Raw genomic sequence first — 21,808 nt, forward strand, 5'->3', positions numbered from 1 at the left:
ATATTTTATGATTTAGCAGTCATCAAAGTTTTAATTTGTATATTATTATTTAGGAATATTAAGATATACATTTATATTTGTTAAGAGATTGTTAACACTTACCCTGCTGATTTTGTTGACATAGTTCCTTCACTGTATGCTTGTTGATGAAAGTGATTTTACTGTATTTTCTATTGAGAATAAAAAATGATTGACTAAAGCTAAGTGACAAATAAAAACAGTTTCTGATTTAGAAACATTTAACTATATATTGTTTAATTTTGATATTTGTGGTATTTATTTTTATGTATTGTGCTTTAATGTTATTTGCACATATTTTAGAGATAGAGATAAAATGAAAAAAATTAAAAAATGCAATAAAGCTTTTAAAATTTGTGTTTTTTAAGTAACAAATATATAGTACATTGATGAATTTATATATAATAATGATGTACTGTATAAATATCATTAGTAGACTTTCTTCTGACTCTGACTGTTTTTTGTAATTGCGTTGGTTCAGCAAATGTAGATGAGATGGCATTAGCACTGTCAGAAATGTAGAAATCTGACTTTTGCATTGAGAATATCTAAAAAGTATATAAATTATGTAATATTATATAAACTATATATGTTTAGAAATAATAAAGTAATTACATGGCTTATTTGTACTTTTTGATTTCAGTTAGGCCTAAATCATAATCGCTACACTTTTGTCAGATATATCAATATAATCATCACTATATTTGTTCATTTCTTAATTAATAAATTCAAACAATTCCTGTTCAGTACATTTATGTGCCATATCTGAACTTAACTCATGTATATGAAATAAGATAACTCGAAATTTGCTTGGAAAATATGGTGGTGAATCTTCGAATCAAATGATGCCTGTGGTTCTAAATACAGTTTATATTTCAAATTTATGAAAAAATAGTGCCCACTGTTAGTTAACACACACTAAAAAAAACACAAAATTTATTTTTGATATCTGAAAATGTAATGTTACATTTTAAAGCTAAAAACAAGAGAGGAACGTAATGTTACATTTGCTGTTTTTACCAAAGAACTCACAAAACATAATATTATATTTCTAGCAGAATAAGTGTTAATAATGTAATTAACAATCTTTTTAACAAGAATTTTTGCGGATAATTTCTAGTAGCCTACTCAGCAGAAAATTATTAGAATGAAAAGAAAACCTTTGCATAATTTGCACCTCTAAAAGTCTCTCAAAACATGACACTTACTGGTATCCAGTTTAGAAGGTACTGTACCATTTCAAAAATTAAAACATTGGTTTGTGTTTTACTTCCATTAGCAATTCATTGTAAGTATAATTATAAAACAAGTGAAATGATAAAAGACGATACTGAGGCCAAATCTCCTAGACTTCATAAAATTTTGAAATACAAATGACTCAGAAACTCCACAATATAAAAACAGAAAGCAATGCTGGAATGCCTTAATGGAATTAAAAATTTTTGAAAATGCATAGAAAGTTATTCGAAGTACTTTTGAACTTAGCACTTCATTTTCAGGAAGTCAACACCATTGCTATGGAAATTAGAAATGTTGTAAAGTACTATTTTTAGTATCTTAGGGAACCGACACTAACTGTGGCCGGTAAAACTTCCGTTAACCTAACGGGTACTCTACGTGGATTCGAGATTAGTTTGCCAGGCCTGGGCTTTTACGCGTGCATCGAAAAAATTAGTAAGAATAATGATAAATATCAAGTCAAAGCAAAAGTTTCAAAAATATATTTAATTAGTAAATCGAATTTAACTATGTACAATTGTCTATAATCCAAAACAAAATTTATTAACGAAAATCAACAAGTCAACCAGACAATAAACTCAGCTACTTAGCTTAATTTAATATTAATTCTCCTTTGAAAATTCGACAAATCAAATACTTAAGAACTATGAACAAAATTTCTTACGAATTAAACGTCTATCCGTCACCTCACTATACTAGGAACCTATTTCCTTAATTCCTTAGTTATCGTCAAATCGAATTCCTCTTTAACACCTTGGATTTCTAATCCTCAATCTGGACTTCGACCAGGAATCACCTCGCTCTGGAATCACCTCTATCAGTTAGCGTGCTGGTTTTATGCTGTGAGGTGACGTCACAATTCAGCTAGGTTACTCCCTTTATTTACATACTTAGTTTTTCTAACATCAAATTTCTTTCTGGCAGCTTCAATTCTTCGACAAAATCTTATAAACCGTTTACAAAGCATTTAGCACAATTTTCTGGGATGTTTTATGACAGTTGAGTAAGTATTTCTTTTCTAGTGAGTGTGGGGATTCCCCCTCCATTTTTTTTTCTGCGGACTGTTTATTTTTGCTGGGCAGCGCAAGTGCGCGTGAATTTTTCTTACGGCACTCATTCTTTCATGAGTTGGTTTATTATCTTCTTTTTTGGTTACTAATAAGAGAGTGGTGGGGAACCTTCGTCCTAACTAAACATAAGCCCCAAACAAAATATAATAAAACGAAAAATAATAATAAAAATAATGCCCGGACTCAGTTCCTTACAATGTTTCAAAAAATGTGGTGTAACAAAAATATAGCTATGGGTACTTTAAAGTTGGAAACTGGAAGAAATGGTGTTTCTTAGAAACAAAAAATAGTGATATTTTTTTACAATACAGGACAATCAAAACACTACTAAAATAATCTTACATATTGTACTTTCAAAAAAGTGCATGAAAATTTCAGATTTTCTATTCTTTTCTGACTTTTAAGAGGACTGAAAAATTAAAAATTCTAAAACATTTATAAAAATGAAATAAAATTCTCCCAATGGGTCAAGAAAATCAAACAAGTATATAGAGAGAGAAAAATTTTTTTAATTACATGATGTTTATCCCTAAATGCATTTTGCCAATTTTCTTTGGCTTCTTCAATAGGGCTTACATGAGTACAAAAGGATGATCATTCAAAGAGTGTACAATCATAAAGGTCAGTTACCGTCTCTTATTGGTTGTTTACAGTCCCTATACCTGATTAGATTTACCCAGCATTCTGCTGGCAACACACCATTATTCAAATTAATAGCGTTATTCTGTCTGACGATTGTAAAGTATTCTTTAAATTTTCTTTTTACACAATTTTTTTCTGTAGATACTATTTTAACGTTATTAAGATCGATAATACAATTATGAGTGTTACAATGCAAAAATACTGGTGAGGTGTTAACCTTGAGTTTTATTGCAGCCAGATGTTTGGATGGTCCAACTTTTAACTTTCGTTTTGTTTCTCCCATGTAGAAACTTGTATTTTTACACGTGCATTGCAGTTTTTACACCACTCCTTCTTCCAACAGGTCTTTTTTAATACTGTCTATTTTCATCAGTTCTGACAACCTATTTATTTGCGTAGGGGCCAATTTTATTAAGGTCTTATAAAAAATTTTTTGATATTTTTCATATATTTTTTTGTTATATGGAAATGTACGGTAATTTTTACTTCCTGTTTCTTTCTAACTTGAAATCTGTTCAATATAAAATCATCGTGCTACTTTTTTAACAATTTAATTGGGTATCCGTCAATAAATACTTTTTGTTTACTGATTCAATTTCTTTTTTTCTTACGTTAAATTTTGTCGTTCTAGAATAGATTTTTCTTATTTCCATAATATATATATTCTGTTTTTGGCCTTTATGATTGTACACTTTTTGAATGATCATCCTTTTGTGCTTATATAAGCCCTACTGAAGAGGCCAAGAAAATTGGCGAAATGCATTTAGGGATAAACATCATGTAATTAAAAATATTTTTTTCTCTCTATATACTTGTTTGATTTTCTTGACCCGTTGGGAGAATTTTATTTCATTTTTATAAATGTTTTAGAATTTTTAATCTTTCAGTCCTCTTAAAAATCAGAAAAGAATAGAAAATTTGAAATTTTCGTGCACTTTTTTTGAAAGTACAATATGTAAGATTGTGAAAAGTTCTGACTCTATTGCTTCTTAAATTCCTTACTACTAAAATAGTTTTTTCAATTTAAAAAGTGATACAACAAACTTGTAAAAAACTATAAGCAATAAATAAAAAGACACCTTACGAATCTATCAAGTGTTTAATACTTTCAAAAATGTTTTCGACTAAGAATTAATGGGTCTTCCTCAGTTAGAACAAAGGAAATTAACAGAATTGATCATACAAACATTTGAAAATAAAATTAATCTCTAGTCTAGTAATGAAAAATATTTGCATGGGGACATTTATATATTATTTACATTTCTACTATACAAGTAACATTCAGTTGATTTTTAAAAAAAAAAATTTTATAAGGTACAGTACTTATAAGTTTTTGTTACAAATTTCATTTAACTTTAATATATAGGCACTCTCCTACTTACAAACATTCAGCTTACGAACAATATGATTGTATGTCTAAAAATTAAATTTTGTGTGGATTCGGAAGTTCTCTTGTCAGTCATGGGGGGTGGTGTTGAAGTCAGTCTTCAGTCAGTAATATATAATACATTTCTCATAAATAATTAATGTGAGCTTATTTCTTTTGCTTATCATCATTTTTTGTTTTTGTGAAAATTCTGAGGTTCCATTTTTCACTTGTGAGGTGGTTTTGGATTCAATATTATTGGAGTAACAGTGTTTTTCAATATTTTTTGCAATTTTTATAAACTTTTATGATTAGTACTTCAAAAATGCCTCCAAAACATAATATCAAATCTAACAGTGGAGATAAATGCAAGAAGTATGGCTCTATTACCATAGAAACTGAACTGGACATTATAAAACTAAGCACATTAAGTGAAAAAACTGCATTTGTAAAATTCACTACTAAGCAATAGTGAGCAGGTAAATGAGTGCAATGTATTCTATTAAGTACATTGAAGGATCAAACACTGTAAGTAGTTATTCTGTGTACATATGTTCTATGTAATTTCTAGGTTAGCTTTTGACTTGCAACTAAACCTCAAAAACCTAACCTGTTCTTAAGTAGGGGAGCTCCTATATTTACATACTGTTTAAAGTTACTGTTTAAGTTGGTAATTACTTGTGTGATTAAGGGCTGAATCTCCTAGAATTTCAATGTATTTCTGTAATGTTCATATTCTTGTTTACACACACTCTTCCTAATTAATTCCTGCATAAATCACAAACACTCTTTAAATCAACGTTTCACTGATTTTTATGTACTGTAATGTTAATTGGTTTTAATATTCTTCTCATCAACAGTCTTTGTTTAAATTGTAAGAAAAAATGTAAATTATACAAACTTTTGAAAAGTCAGAAACACTGCATGCTTTTGTGTATGAAATGTCAAAGACATGATATAAGTTGATTTATCTTTGTTCCTGAATACGAAAGTTTCTGAGTTCTACATAAATAAACTACATCAGAAATAATTTTTCATTTTCATTTTTAAAATAAAGTTTCATATATTTCAAAGACATTGTGAATGTATTGGCAATTCTTGAATTTTACATTTTATAGTTTTGATTTAGTTAGGTATTTTATATATTCAAAGACTAGTTTAGGGTTTTTTTTTTTATATACTCAGTTAAAAATTGCAAATTTTAAAAAAATCTCAAATATGTAATTATGCTTAAAACTTTATTTGTATGTATTTGATTTCAGATTCAGTTATTGTTCTAGATGATGGAATTTTACAAAAAGATGATGAAGTTATTTATATGGGATCAAAAAGAGGCAATATTCCAAGATCTCGTATTACAGGTAATTTTTGTGTTTTAAGTTATATATTCATCAAAAATTTGTTTTTCCCCCAAATTTAGGGTAGGTGTAATGCTTTCATCATGTTCATAATATATTTGAAATAAGTTCTGCATTCAAAGTGGACTGCAGCTAGTACTAATGTGACCCCTTGAGATAATTTTCTGATCACCTAGAATATGAAATAGCACAAAAGTTATAAACAACAAAGTTGAAAAGAAACATGTTAGGAATAAAATTTATTTTTAAGATAATTATGTGCAAACATTAAACAAATTACTTCCATAAGAATTAAGCTTTTCGTATAAGAAATAAAACTTAACAGAAAGTTTTTGGCTGGCCTTATCTTGAAAAAAATTTTATGATTGTGTTATTATGGAGACATAATTTTCTGATCAAGTGTCTCTTCCACCACTAGAAGAATCACTTCTCCAAATTTGATTATTAAAGTGAGTAAATGACTGCAGATACGATTGTTTCTGGTAAACTTTCTTAATTATTCGTTATCATTTGTTATTTTATGTTTAAAATTAAGAGCCATAAAAATGAGTTATGTAATGATGCAAAAAACAAATTATTATGAAGTTACAAGAGAAAAAATTTCAGCAAGAAGTTGCTAAATTGTTCAGTTGGGCTTAGAGCACAATATCTGATCTCTGAAAAAAATACAATACCATAGATAATGATATAAATTGTTTGCACACTAGTCATCATTGAAAGACAGTTAAGAGAAGTGATAAGAATCTGTGAAATAGTTGCAGAAAAATCCTGCAAAATAAATGAATAATGAGTAGAGAAAGACAAACATTCAAGTTTCTGATATAACAGTATAGGGTTGACTTCAAGAAATAAAGTTTAAGTTTTGAAAAGCAAAAATTAAGCCACTTCTAATGGCTGTAAAATGGAGAAACTGTTTTATGTGAGCTAAAGATCATAAAGACTTGATGATAGAGGAGTGGAAAAGGCTAGAATTTAGTGACCAGTGAAGAATTTGTATAAGAACTGGTAGCTGTGGAAACAAATTTGTTTGAAAAGATGCATTGGAAATATTTAATGATAACTGTTTACTGAAGTTGTTAAATTTCCTACAAGTTTGATGGTTTGGAGTTGCATGTCCTGGGGAAATACTGGTAACCTATGTATAACAAAAACAGGGTTAATGCTAATTTTTATATGGAAATAATTGAACACTTTCTCATACCATCAGTTGATAATCAGTTTCCAATGACTGGTGGTTTAAGATGACAGTGCTAATTGCCTTTGAGCAAGAGCAATAAAAGATTTGCTATAGGAAAAACAAGTCGGGTGTTTAAAGTTGCCTGCCAATAGCCTGAATATAAATCCCATTAAAAACTGCTGGTGGAAGTTAAAAAAAACTTGTCATTTCAAAGGTGTCAAAGAATAAGGAGGAATTGAATGTAACAATTAGAATGAGTTGGCAGGAAATTGACAAAGATTACTCTGATAGAATCAATGCCAAAACATATTGATATAATGACTATTATATTTAAACAAAGGTGGTCATACAAAATTTTAAGTATTATTTATTGAACATGATTGGAAAATTATGTCTACATAATGAAATATTGTAAAATTTTTTCTTCAAAGTGAGGAAAAAACTTCCTGTTAAATTCTTATAGAAATGATTTGTTTAATGTCTGTACATAATTTATCATAAAAATAAATTATATTCCTGGCATATTTCTTTTCAATTTTGTTGTTTATAGCTGAGGTGCTATGTCATATTTAAGGTGATCAAAAAATTATGTTGGGGTTGTAGTATGAATGAAGAAAAGAATGAAAAAATTTATTTCATGTTTTCACCGTCAAGAATGCAAAGAACATTTTTATTTTGACGAAATAACAGATGAATGATTTATTGTTAATAATAATAATATGTCTAAAACTAAACAATGTTCATTCCAGCAGTGAATAAAAATTTTTCCATTCAGACACTGGTATTTTCACAGATGTCTATATCAGCATTTCTCAAATGTTTTGCTGCATGATCCATTATGTTTGTTTGTAATGTTTATGCAATGCAATGTTTGTAATATAAAACTTTTAAAAAATCTAGTAAACTGGAGTCATTTTATATTATATAATGAAATAAAATTAAGCATTATTGATAATAACTTCTACATGTAAAATGTAAGATTGAGTACATTTCTATTAACAGCAGTTCAGGAAAATTTTGATTTGTTGTGTTTAAACCAATTTTGATTTGAAAAAGTTGTAGATCTATTATCACTGTCATCCATTTGTTTGTCTGTCTGTTTGCTCATCTTTAATCTCAAGGATGGAGTTAGGTACTGTACATGAGAGGCTTCGATTAACTATATATGAACTTCTGGTTTGTGCCTGAAGTTACATTATTTCAGTTCAAAAATTTTTCCCTGAATTGAGTTAGATAGATGGCTGGCACAACTCTATTTCTAACAGGGAATGTATGATGTATAGGGGTTAGACACTACTAAAAAAGTTGAGAACACTGTGATGAAAAATTGCAGCCCAGCATTGTGACAATGTCACAGTAAATAATTAGAAATAACTTGCTTCAATTTCAGTTATTATTATTATTATTGAAATTTAACCATTAAAAAGTGCAAAACTGATGACACTAAATAAAACAGACTGTTTCAAAATTATTCAGAAGTGTATTTTACTTTGAGAAATGTTAAAGTATTTTTTATAAACAATCATTATTTAAAATGTACTTTTTAGATTGTAAGATTCTATCAACTTCATTTTGTATATACACACAGAAAAAAAAATTTTTTTTAATGATTGATTCACTTGTGCCAAAATTCATTCATTATTTATTTTTTATAATTTATTGTTATGTATGGCAATAAACCTAAAAGTTTTTTAAGCAAGGAAATATTTTCAAAACCATTACAACTTAAATGGCATTATGACTATAACCTTATATACGTGGTACGATCCAAAAGTTCGGGGACTGCAGTAATCTATGACAACAAAAGCATGTATTTGAAGTTACAGCGTATGAAATGGATTCTACCAAAACACCTCTATGTGTTCAGGTTAATCTCACCCATGTCATGTGATTAAACTGCGAGCGCTGCTGTTTTTTTCTGGAGATAGTTACCTTTGTTCTGCAACGTAATAAAAGTGGAGTTTCAAGAACAACCTCCAACATTAAATTTTGTCAGCATTTAGGTAAAACACCTACAGAGACTTTAAAATTGCTAAGAAAGGTGTACAGTGATTCTACCTTCGCAAAGTCGAAATGTCGGAGGTTGTTCTTGAAACTCCACTTTCATTATGTCGCAGAACAAAGGTAACTATCTCTGGAAAAAACAGCAGCGCTCACGGTTTAATCACATGACATGGGTGAAATTAACCTGAACACATAGCGGTGTTTTGGTAGAATCCATTTCATACGCTGTAACTTCAAATACATGCTTTTGTTGTCATAGATTACTGCAGTCCCGAACTTTTGGATCGTCCACGTAAAATATCTATCTTGATTGTTATTCAAAATAGAAAAAAGAAATCAATTTTATATACACACATTCTGTAATCTTAATTTTATTACTAAATGACAATAATAATTATAAGAAAAAAGTTGCTAAAAATTTTTCAGTACTTAACAGATGCTTTTATTGTTTCTAGTTTTTGGAGATTATTTTAATAATACTTGCATTACAAATGTTTTTACAAAAGGTGGCACCATTTAACAACTCAATAATATTTTAACATGACCCATAGTTTGAAAAACGTTGGTCTATATGTTATGTGTATGAATTTCTTTTGCATGTCAGATAGTGCTACCAATTCTGTAAAAGTATTGATTAGTTTTGAATACAAAGATTATAGGTATCTCAACAATCAAAAGATTAGTTGAAATGAATTTGAAAGAACAAATTAGTCATGGTTTTGATCAAGATTGTTAAGAGACTATTGTAATAGGCATTGTTATATATAAAAATATGTTTCATAAATGTATTCCATACTTTTGTCCAGGGATTGTAATTCAAAGCATATAAAATTCTGGAAAGTCAACTAGAATTAATAGAACTTGCTGTAAATTATTTTTATAAAAACTTATTTAAATGAGGAGATTTGTTTAATTTATACAAGTTTCAGTTGGATTGGAATTTAAAAGTCTTAAGAAATTTTTACAGGAGATATTTTCTACTTCTGCTTCTATGTATCTTTGTGAGCAAACTTTTTCAAAAATAAAATACATAAAATCAAAAAAATACCAAACATCACCATCAAATAAATATATAAAAAAAATTTAAATATTGAGTGCCTCAAAATTTATCTCAATTTTGACGAAACTTTGTAAAAACAAATTTCTGAGTTCCAAATTTTCCATTGATCTTATTCAATATTGTTCAGAAATAAAACAATTGTAATCTTTGACTTTATCTTTAATACTTAACTCTTAGACTTGTCATAAAAGACAAGTTCACATGGCCTTGGAGAAAGGTTGGATACCTCTTATAGCACATCAAATTTTTATCTGATGAAATTTTGATCATTTTGGGAAATTTTGACTTGTCAGGATTTTGATTGGATCACATATTTAAGGAAATACCCCAGCAAAAAATGCAAAACTTACATACTTCTGCAACCCCACTATCTACAGTCTACTATGAAATAGTAAGGACACCACTGATCATCTTTGTCTGTCGGGAGTATATAGTCTCCCGATAATAGATCTAAGATTCCAACATAACCTACAGTGCATTGGTTCCACTATCCGCTCCATAAAAAGAAATGGAAGAGCATGTCTATGAAATTAATAACAAAAAATACACCACCACCACTCTGTCTTGTTATGCATCTGAATAAGATGTGCATGCTGATCTCCTGAACATCACTGTCATCAGATGGATACAACAATGTCTCATCAGAGCCTGGAAGGCACTGGAAATTTTTAAGGCCAGAAGCAAAGGAGAAATGTATAAACTTTAGGAAAGGAAAATGTATTTCATATGCATGGCAGACACTTTTTCTGTAACATCCACCTAACAAAATTTTTTATGAATGTAAAACTTGATTTGATTGTGATTTATCCTTTTGGTCACTATGCACATGTTTTGTTTAGGTCATATAATTGAAGTTTTTGAAAAAAGTTTTCAATATTCTAGAAAAAGAATGCACATTGGGATAATTTTTGAATTTGAAATTTTGTTAGATATTTCATAAAAAGAATACGCATTTGGAACTTGTAATTAAGTTCTTTTTGGATTCATACTTTTATAAGAAAAACTGGACCTGAGGAAGCTCCAAAGAAAGAGAAGGATTGAAAACATTAGTCTGTTTTTCACATGGACAGGACTTGTTGGAGTTAAATAAGGGTTCTCGGGTGTGTAATGAACAGAAACTCCAATCTATAAGGAGTTTATGATATTGTAATGTCTCTTCCAGTCATTGTAAAGGGTGTGCATGTCAGATGTAGCAACATCTGACATGCACACCCTTTTAATGACAATTGGTGCATTTCTTTTATTCTTACATTCTTACAATTGTATTTAGAATTCGGTTAAAGACTTATCCCATACATCTCTTTGTAAAAGACATTACATTGACATAAATATAAACTCTTTCTGTCCTATAGGCCTAAGAGGATTTCTCTCATGTCCATTATGGTTCAGTCAGGACCAGAATGAGAATGATAAGATAGTGAGGGACAGAGCCTGATATATCCAAGATGGATTGCCCATAAAAAATTTCTGGGGAGTTGCTCACTCAGATTTCACTTTGGGTCTCCCAGAGTAGTAGGCTGATACCTTAACCATCTCAGCCATCTGGCAGTCCCAAAAGCATGATACTGTTCTTAATTCTCAAATTAGTTTATTCCACTGCCAAGTGGGTTCATAAGGAGTACATATGAGATGTATTTGAATACCTAGTCCAATTTGTTGGGAAGAATGGAACTTTCTAGAATCAAATAATTCTCACTTCTCATATTTGAATATTATTAGTAGAAATCATTTTGGATCATTGGTGTATGAGTTAGGAGCAAGTGGCAATACCCCTACTTAACTTGGGCAAAACAATGGGGAAATTCAGGAAAAGCAAGAAAATAAAAAAAAAAAAAACAAAAAGGTTAACAAATTATCACAGATGAAAAGTTAAAAATTAGTATTTGTGTAAAATTTCACATCAACTCCTCTGCTAACAGTTTTACCAATATGCCCATGTTTTGGATTAATTTGCATTAAATCTAGTAATAAAAATTTTTTACATATATGAAAGTGATTTTACTATAAAAGTGAATGTAACTTTCTGACATTTATTTGATATAGTTTAAAGATAAAAGTACTAAAACTTGTAAAAATGTAAAAAATGTTTGTTATGATGTGATTCTGGTTTATACAAAATTTACTCCAATTATTTTTAGTCTTCAATAATAACTTTAAAGCAATGAAATAGCAAATAGGTTTGTAGCATTTTAGGACAACAATTATTTTAACATGTATCATAATGGTCAATGTTCTCTGAAATGATAAATTATCAACTATTAACAGATAAATTCAAATAGAAGTGTATAATAATATTAATGAAAACATAGATTGAATGAACAGATAATGAATGGGAGAGAACTAAAGGTGAGGTATAATAATTTTTAGATTGCAAAGCACAAAGGATTTTTCACACTTTCTAAAGAGGGTGTTAGTGGCTTTAGACAAAGTAAAAGCTGTTTAATGAGTTTGTAATCACAATTTAAAACTGGCATATAACTCACAACATTGCATAATCCACATCAACTTTTAACTCTGCTTTGTAAAACATAGATTGCCTGCAAGCAGTGCCATCCATATCTAGGCAGATGCTAGGTGCACAGGAACAGTGCCTGGAACAAAGGAACCTTGAAATGGAGCTGGAAAAAAAAATGTCAAATATATTGTAAAAATAATTTTGTTTAGAAATACATGAATGCTGTTGTATACACAAAAATTATTTGTAAGTAATTGTATTACTGTGATTATTCTCCTCGCAAAATAATTAACTGACTGAAAAAATTTTGCACAGGACAGACAGAAAGCTAGTTATGACATTGCCTGTCAATTATTAGCATGAAATTGCTGTAGTTTTTTTAGACTTCAAAGCAGAAAGAAGAGTATTAGAATCTTGCTATTTAAATCTGAATCATTGTTTTCATTTTATAATATTTGAAACGTTGATTTTCTTTCTGAATTCTACTTTTTCTTTTATTATTTTATTTTCAAATGAGATTTTATGAAGACTATAGAAAAATGAAATGGAATTTTGCATGAGTTATATACAAGAACTATTTAGAAATCAGCCTCCGATGGTATGAAATAAAACAGGAAAAAAGTAAAACTATATTTATTATACACAAAAGTTGCACACATACATAAACTATTTTTAAACATAATTGCCATATAAATCCAGACATTTATTATAGTGTGACACTATCTTCTCTATACCTTCCTTGAAGAAGGTTGCTGTCAAGGACATCATCCATCAGCTCTTCATTGTTGTCAAATTGCTGCATCCCCAACCAAATTTTCATTTTTGCAAACAAATGATAATCACTTAGTGCAAGATCCAGACTGTAGGATGGGTAGTTGAACATCTCCTGTTGAAACTGTTTGAGTAACTCTCTTGTGCATGCAGCTGTGTGAGGGCATGCATTGTTATGGACCAAAACAATATCTGAGGCCAACATACCTCACTTCTTGTTCCAAATCACTTTTCAAAGTTTTTTGAGGGTTTTGCAATATGCATTTACAGTAATGGTTTTACCTTGCTCTATCAGATTTCTCAGCAACATTCTCTTACAGTTTTAAAAGACTGTAGCCATAAACTTCTTAGGTTTGTTCAGCGAGGTCATATTCATCCACTATTTTGATTGATCCTTTGTTTGCATGTTCTCAGTAAACCCATGTTTCATAGCCTGTTATGATCTTGTTCAAAAAATGTCATCATCTGTGTTATAGTGTTGCAAAAACTGCAATGCTTGACCCCATTTGCTTTACTCTGTGATCTTCTGTAACATTTTTTTGGAACCCACCTGTCACAATTTCAGTGTTGTTTGCTCATTTGCGGGAATTTCACAAGACAATTCTGATATTGTGAGCATCAGTCACCACAGACTGTCTCTCTTGCCACCTTCATCATGCACATCTGCTCGTTCCTCAAAATTTCCAGCACCGTTCCTTCACACAAGGTTCACTCATGAACTTTTCTTCGTACACAACTGCAGGCAATGGATTTCAACTGCACTTCATTCTTCAGCTTGCAAAAAACAAATTACAGGCCAAATCTCACATTTGACAGGAACTTTGATTACACCAGCCATCGTTCTTTGTTTGCTACAGACTAGGCACCAGACACGGTGACCAATTACATGAGGTTACGTAAGCCATATGACAGCTTATTTCTGCATGTGTGTCATGGCACTGCAATCAACCACATGCTTATACCTGCCCATCAGGTCAATTTCCAAACAGCCTGTGTATATTCTAGTGCCATTCTTTTTTCATTATAAATTATAGAAATCTTTAAAGATATTTTAAATTTATTTGTATAATTTAATAAGTAAAAAGTAAGTTTTTTTATATTAATAATATTTAGATAAAGAAATAGAAAATCTTATTGTTAAATGTACTTCCTGTGGAGAACAAATAAATCATCATAATTCATCCTACGTTCGAAGACATTTACATCTTGGTGTACTTATATGTCGTGTAAGTAGATTATATTTTTGTTTAGAAAAATAATTTTTCTGTAAAAGAATGCTTTATTATTATTATTATTAGTAATTGCATATTAGTCTGTTTAAACAACTAAATTTTGAATAATAATTATAACAACTTAATTTTTGAAAATGTAGTAATTTAATGAGTAGATTAGATTAGATTGTCTTGAAATAAAAAGAAAAATATTTTAAAATAAAATTTGGTTTTATTAGATTAGAGTTTATCAATATGATTTTTGTGCAGAAAATTCATTGTTAACTACTCAAAAATATTTCAATAATATTTGTTGTTGCTTTTTAGTTTAGGACTACAGTGTGCATACAGAAAGCAGAAATTTATTTTAAAGATTTCATATCTAACAGATATTATAAAGTCCATGTTTTAAATATATTTATTAGTGATGGGACAATACCAAAATTTTTCCGATTCCAATTCTTTTGAATACAGTACTTTCTAAAGTTTGTTATTTCGTGTAAGGGTTTATCACACCAAGTGACCAATCTAACACATTTTAAATTAAAAATTCTATATTCCTCTACTGTATAGAATTTAAAGAAATTTTTAAATGTGTTAGATTGTTTACTTGGTGTGATAAACCCTTATATGAAATAACCTTTATAGTTATTGTATATAAATCAAATCTTATATAATATAATAGAAGAGTTAGAAGTAATCAAAACATTTGTTTTTATTTTTTGCCCGGGCAATGCCATGCTTACCTGTTAGTTAATTAATAAACATTGAGCTGCAGAATGGAAAATGATTAGAAGAAAATTGTCCATTTATAAGTGGATATGCATACTTTTATGTGTACTACAAAATAAATTTGTAATCTTACTTTGGATAAAGTTAATATTGCAACACTATCCTCAAAAAATTTACAACTAATTACAGTAGAGCATCGATTATCTGAATACCGATCAACTGAAACATCGGTTAACCGAAAGCATTCCAGTTGGCAAATTCAAATTTCTGCTAGTGCTGTGGCGCTGCAATATTTGGCTATGTCTTGGACTACTCAAAAATTATTTTTGTTGGTGTTCGTGTTTTAGCTGGCAGCACTGGCGGGACCATGAGAGGGTACTTAAGGACGTGCCAATATTTGAACGAGGCTTTCTTCCCACCGTGAGTGGTGAGCTTTGCTTGTTTTGTGTGGTGTTTTTCTGAGGACTGTGTGTGGAGACGTGTGTTGTGCTGAATCAGAACGTTTTTGATACTAGATTTTCATAATATAATTTTTTTGTTTTATATTTTTCAATATATTTATTTTGTTTGTGCAAAATAAAGAAATAATTTTTAACGATACAATAGCCATGATTATTATTTTAAAAAAATTTACATTGGGCTTAACATTGACAAAAATTCAAGGCGAAGCAACAAACAATGGAGAAAAATTTCAACATAGGATAGGTTAACCCTTTTCATGCAGGCGATCTACAGCAAAAAATTGAGTGGAATTCGTCATGCGGCGCATTTTTTGCAGTTTTTGGATGATTTTTAAATCGCGATATTTCGCTTTAAAATCGCGTTATGTTTAATCTGTTTTTTGCGTTTGATTAAGGACATATCACAGTTTACGACTGTTTAATTTTTAGTTTAATAGAAGTTTAAAATAATATTAAAATTTGAAGCTTACGAACAAAAGAAAAAAAAAATTAATTTACAGAGAATCGCTGAACTTTGTACATCTGTTAGATAGAAACATCTGTCCTCTATTAAACAAAACAAACCGCAGCTTTCTACCTAGAGCGGGGAGAAGTTATTGCCATTATTCACACTATGTCTCTAATTACTTAGCTGGAAGAGTAGTCGATTGTTATCGTGAAGATAGTTTTAAAAACATATTTACTCGCTTAAATATTGTCGAATTAGCTAATTTAATGTCTAAGTGCATTAAATTAGTTAATTAGAATTAAAAATCGATTTAAAAAGCGAATTTACAGTGATTGTTTACATTTTACTTCGAAGGTTGGAGGCGGGGCTTTTCGCGGCAATTTTTTCGTTTCATAAGTCTGTGATTAGTTAAAGTAACGTCAACAAAGACAGAAAAGACTCAATAAAACTGTAGAAGGAGTTTCCCTTTGATTGTTTTCAGCCAACTGTGTAGTTAACTGCGAAGATTTACTGTAGAATAGTAGGGGATGTATTTACCAAAATATTTATGGCCCAGGGGTGGTAACAAAACGTTTATTGGCTTAAACAAAGTCAATCGACCTACAGAATAGCGAATCAAAGCTAAGATCGCTGGAAAATCGAATATAACGCAAAATAATCGAATTTTTTGATTAATTACGCCGAAAGGCGTATGCCGCATCACGAATTAACGGCAAGTCACGTGACATACGCCTAAAGGCGTATAACCGCATGGAAAGGGTTAATATATTTTTTTGTACATGATCAGTTATCTGAACAACCCCAGTCTCAAATTGGTTTGGATAATCAATGCACTACTGTAATTCACTTTTACTTGAAGAACTATCTTATCCTGTCATGTTGGGTCACCATCTTTGAAAACTGCTTTGTTGGCCAACACGGCCATCAAAGCAGTTTTCAAAGATGGTGACTGCAGAGAGGAGAAGATAAATGAGAAGATGCCTTTTTTCATGCTTCTAGCAATGAGCATATCTTGTAAATGACTTAACTCCATCATATTTAATACTAAATGAGGATTGGCAAATGAGCCGAACAAATATCATCACGAGCTAACCAATTTTTGAATTCATTTACTGAACCACGCATAACTTGACTGACTCGTCTTGAAAAATCAATTTTTAAAGCTTAAAACAGCATTAAAAAGTGTGAATAAGAAAGTTTCACACTAATCTCATTTGAAAATTTCATGTATTACAGCACATCTGTGAATCATCATAAAAACTTTCATAATTGTAATGAGAAAGTCATTTTATCATTATAAGTAAACATAATAAATATTAAAAACAATTTTATATAATATTGTTTCAATTAAAAAAATAATTTTGTTTACATTTTAAACTGTTTTGATGACACTTAAATATTTTTGCCAACTGCCAACCTCAATTTGAAACTGGATAGCCCAATAATTTAATCAGTGTTAACTTGCTTATAATTAAAATTTTTAAAAAGCAGGCAAATTTATGAAACAAAAATTAATAAAATTACTAAACAATTAAAATAAATTTAAATTTGATTATCTTTTGTGCAAAACAATGCTAAAACGACTTCTATAGTCTTGTCACAAAAGAAAGAGAGAGTTGCAATTAATTTAAAAAATTGGAATTAAGGATTCAAAAAAATGCAGAGAAAATTAAATAAATAAAATTTATTAAAAATAATAATTAAAATGAAAATTAATAAAATAATAATTGAAACTCCAGCATTTACATTGAAACCAAAAGTAAAAATAAAATAAAATCAATTGAAAATTAAAAGAATGTTTTTAAAAACTATTTAATAGTTGTTTTGAAATTGTAAATCAAATTAATTTTTTAATTTACTTTGTTTATGTGAGGTGGTAATGCTTCACACACACTTTGTTTTTAACATTTTGCTTTTAATTACAGGGAGTAACAGAAAGATGAGTAAAAAATTTGAGGGGTTGTAAAGTTATTAATTTCAAGCTGAAAAATTTAGGGCCACTTTTGATTTGAAGTATTCATTTTGAGTTATGAGCGATTATAAAAATGTAACGTCACTTTTTGTTTAGCGAAATCCCTACTGATGTATGAAAATGTGTGTTGTTAATTGCACATTATTTTAATATTTATTACTTATTATTTGTAATTTTATTAATTTGGTACTTTGATTTTGAGTCCTTTCTTATAACAAGTGGCTTAACTTTATAACTATGCTTTAGGCTGGTGGTAAGTTCCACAATTAACCGAAATTTGCATATTCAACAATGTTCTTAGAACATTTTGAAATGTTTTAAACATTTAACAGTTGAAATGTTTAAAATTTCAGATAATAAGTAACAAATATCAAACTAATGTGCAACAAATATTTTCATATATCAGGTTTGGTGTTTTGCTAAACAGGAAGTGACATCACATTGTTAAAATCACTTATTACTCAAAATGAATGCTTCAAATGTGGCCCCAGAGTTTTTGACTCAAAATTAACCCCTCTACAACTCCTTAAATTTTTACTCACCTTTCTGTTACACCCTGTATATACAGATACAGAATACAGATTGCTGGTCAAGCTGGCCAGATGGCAACCCTAAAGTCACTTTATATCCCTTAAAATGGGGACAGTTAACATCACCTCATGTAAGAGGGCATCGCGTACTCTCTGCTTTGTTGACACAAAAGTTTTCAATAAACTAATATTTAATTTACTAAATATAAATTGTAAAAATACAGAGCATTCACAAAAAAACCTTTGCCTTTGCTTTTTCTGTTCTTCATTGCATACCATCAGTAGTCCATTTATTACAGAGGATGTAGCCTACAAAGGAAGGTCGTCTCCATACTTTTTGTAAATTTTAATGGACTACTGATGGTGTGCAACGATGGACAGAAAAAGCAAAGACAAAGGTTTTTTTGTGAATGCTCTGTATTTTTACAATGTAAAATAACATCGGCCATGTGTTTATTTTTAACATTTTCTAATCATTTAATTGTTAATATTGTAATTTAAAAAATTTTTAATTTTTGGGTGAAAAGAAAGTTAATTTTCTTCTAAAATGTGGAAGAATTGGAAATTGTGATGGATTTTTTTCAATTCCGATACCCAGAAAATGTCTGATTCTGATTAATTATTCCATCACTAATATTTACTTCAAATACTTTTCTGCCTGTTAACGCTCAAATTTTTCATTACAGCATAAAAATACATTGAGCATGTATGAACTAGATTGGCTGTTATTGCTCTGTCTTGCTTTGCCTCACTCATCTACAATCTTTGTGATATCAGATGACATTGTTTATACTAGCATATCTGTTCTTGCAAGCATTTACAAGTTACATGCTTGATATTATGCACTTAGCTTGTTTGTAGTAATAATGTCATACAAAAATAATTAAGTCCAATTTAATTGCACTGTTATAAAGAACTATGTTTTAATATAAAATCCACAAATTCCTTAGGAGACTTCAGTGCCTTTAGCATCTTGGTTTCTGCATGATTTATACATGCTACAGTCAACTTGAGTTAACCCTAGATACTGTTGTGTGTCAACCTTTTTAACTTTATTTTGATTATATAATGATGCACATCATAACAATATGAATTAAAAAAAACATAAATACAAAAGTTGAATATACTATGTTTAACACTTTTTCAGTCTGTAATTATTCATAAATTAATTGATTCTTCTGTTGTAACACAACTCTTTCTGTACAATAAATTTGCTAGTATTCTTAGTTTTATTCTTGATATTGTTATTTTTATCTGAACAGTATATACAGTAGAGCATTGATTATCTGAATCAATTGGGGACGAGTTGTTCGGATAACTTATTTTTCGGTTAACAGATGAAAAAATACATTATTAATATAATATATTAATATATCCCATGTTGAAATTTTTCCGTTGCATGTCACTTTGTGTTGAATTTTTGTCGATGTTAAGCCTAACAAAAATTTTTATAATAATAATCATTGCTATTGTATTGTTAAAAATTATTTCTTTATTTTTTACAAACAAAATAAATATATTGAAAACTATAAAAACAAAAAAATTATACTTTAGAAATTAATCTAGTATCAAAAATGTTCGATTCAACATGACACATGTCCCAACACAGTCCAACTGGAACGCTTTTGGCTAACCGATGTTTCGGTTGATTGGTGTTCAGATAATTGATGCTCTACTATATTTACATTGTGTTATTTTACCTAGGGTTATGTGTAAAATGAAATTTCTTGTAAATTTGTACTCTATTCCAAGTAGTTTCAGTTAATTGCCTAGACACTTATGCAACCAGTTACAGTTATCAGAAAATCATTAAAATGTATTTAAAATGTTTTACTTATGTTTTTACTGTAATGAACATTTCAGAATATAAAGTTTTTGATTACACAGAACAAAATTTTATTATACCACATTCAGTATATTACTTGAGAAAAATACATTATTCATCATAGTGATTAGCATTCAGTAGTTTTCCATGTGTAAAATGTCAGAAGCTGGAGAACATTATTTGCTGACTTAAGAATAAGATTCATTGGCATTAGGAATGAGTTAACTTAATTGTTTGCCATCTACAAAAAAACAAATCTGCATCTATCAGTCCTGCAGAAAACAAGAACTATCATTCTAGCACACAATGTAACTGGGTAATATTCATAAACAACAAACCACACAGAATCTTTTCTGACACAAGTTGAAAAGGGTGGTTATAATTAAAGTTGCCCTACTCAGACCTGTATAGAGCTCGTTCTCATAGATGTATTTTGATGAAACTTGGTATATATGTTATATGGACCATGGGGAAAGGAAAAATGCAAAAGAAAAATATTTAGTTTGAATTTTTACCACTAGGTGAAAAAATAATGCATGAATGTGCAATCCATTTGCGTCAATTACATGTTCTTGAACATGATTCTTGTTTTTCATGCGCCATTTTTTCACCTAGTGGAAAAAATTTGAACTAAATATTATTTTTTTTTGCATTTTCCCTGTCCCCAAGGTCCTTATAACATATATATCAAGTTACGTCAAAATACATCCACGAGAACAGGCTCTAGACAGGTCTGAATAGGGCAACTTTAATTATAACCACCCTGTATAAACAGACTAATATTTTTGATCACAAACTAAATCATCATAAGTTGACATTTTTTTTTAAAATCCAACTTGGCTTGCTATTTTCAACACAATGAATCAATTTTGATTCTCAGAAACTTTTTCATAAAACTGATTTTTCTTTATTTCTATCATAATTTTTATTTTATTTTGATGATTTTTAACCAACCTGACATCTTCAGTTTACCATTTTTAAGACATTGTTGTTTCAATTATTCATGTAAGAATTTCAGAAGATGAATTGACATCAAATGTCACTGTGACATCGATTCCAGGATATGTTTTGTGAATGAAAACAATGCAATATTACAAGTGATGAATTTATATACTAGTAATATATCTTTAATATCTTTGTATGATACTGAAAAAAAATCCAGCAATGAGTTGATTAAATTTTCCGGCAATATTTAAAACTGCAAGTGTGGTGTTATCTGTTATGATTTTATTTTAAAACTTTTAATATTTTTAATTATTATAAAATTGCAAAAAGCTCAATTTTAAGGATAGGGATGAGTTTTACCAAAAAGTAATTGTAAATGCTAATAATGAGTAAAATTGTCATTATGTCTGACCCTACTTGAGATACGACACATGACCTATCTTTATCTCTCCACACCTTCAACCTTTGACCACCAAAATTTAACAGCATTAATTCCCCTAACACACAAAAACCTTTTTGCAAAA

The 21,808-nt window shown here is 29.4% G+C and overlaps 1 protein-coding gene across 4 annotated transcripts in view; it reads left to right on the forward strand.

The window, feature by feature from the left end:
• The window catches only part of LOC136975091 (transcriptional regulator ATRX homolog), a 123,587-nt gene that overhangs the window by 12,671 nt on the left and 89,108 nt on the right, over positions 1 to 21,808 (forward strand). For 3 of the 4 annotated variants that reach the window (XM_067270089.1, XM_067270090.1, XM_067270093.1), the window contains exons 3-4: positions 5,598 to 5,696; positions 14,274 to 14,386. In XM_067270089.1, coding sequence (XP_067126190.1) covers positions 5,598 to 5,696; positions 14,274 to 14,386 — 212 coding nt within the window. The remainder of the gene's footprint in view (positions 1 to 5,597; positions 5,697 to 14,273; positions 14,387 to 21,808) is intronic. The other variant, XM_067270091.1, reaches the window with a different exon arrangement.

Source organism: Centruroides vittatus, unplaced genomic scaffold, assembly GCF_030686945.1.
Source record: "Centruroides vittatus isolate TY-2023 unplaced genomic scaffold, ASM3068694v2 contig_364, whole genome shotgun sequence".
Classification (NCBI taxonomy): Eukaryota; Metazoa; Arthropoda; class Arachnida; order Scorpiones; family Buthidae; genus Centruroides; species Centruroides vittatus.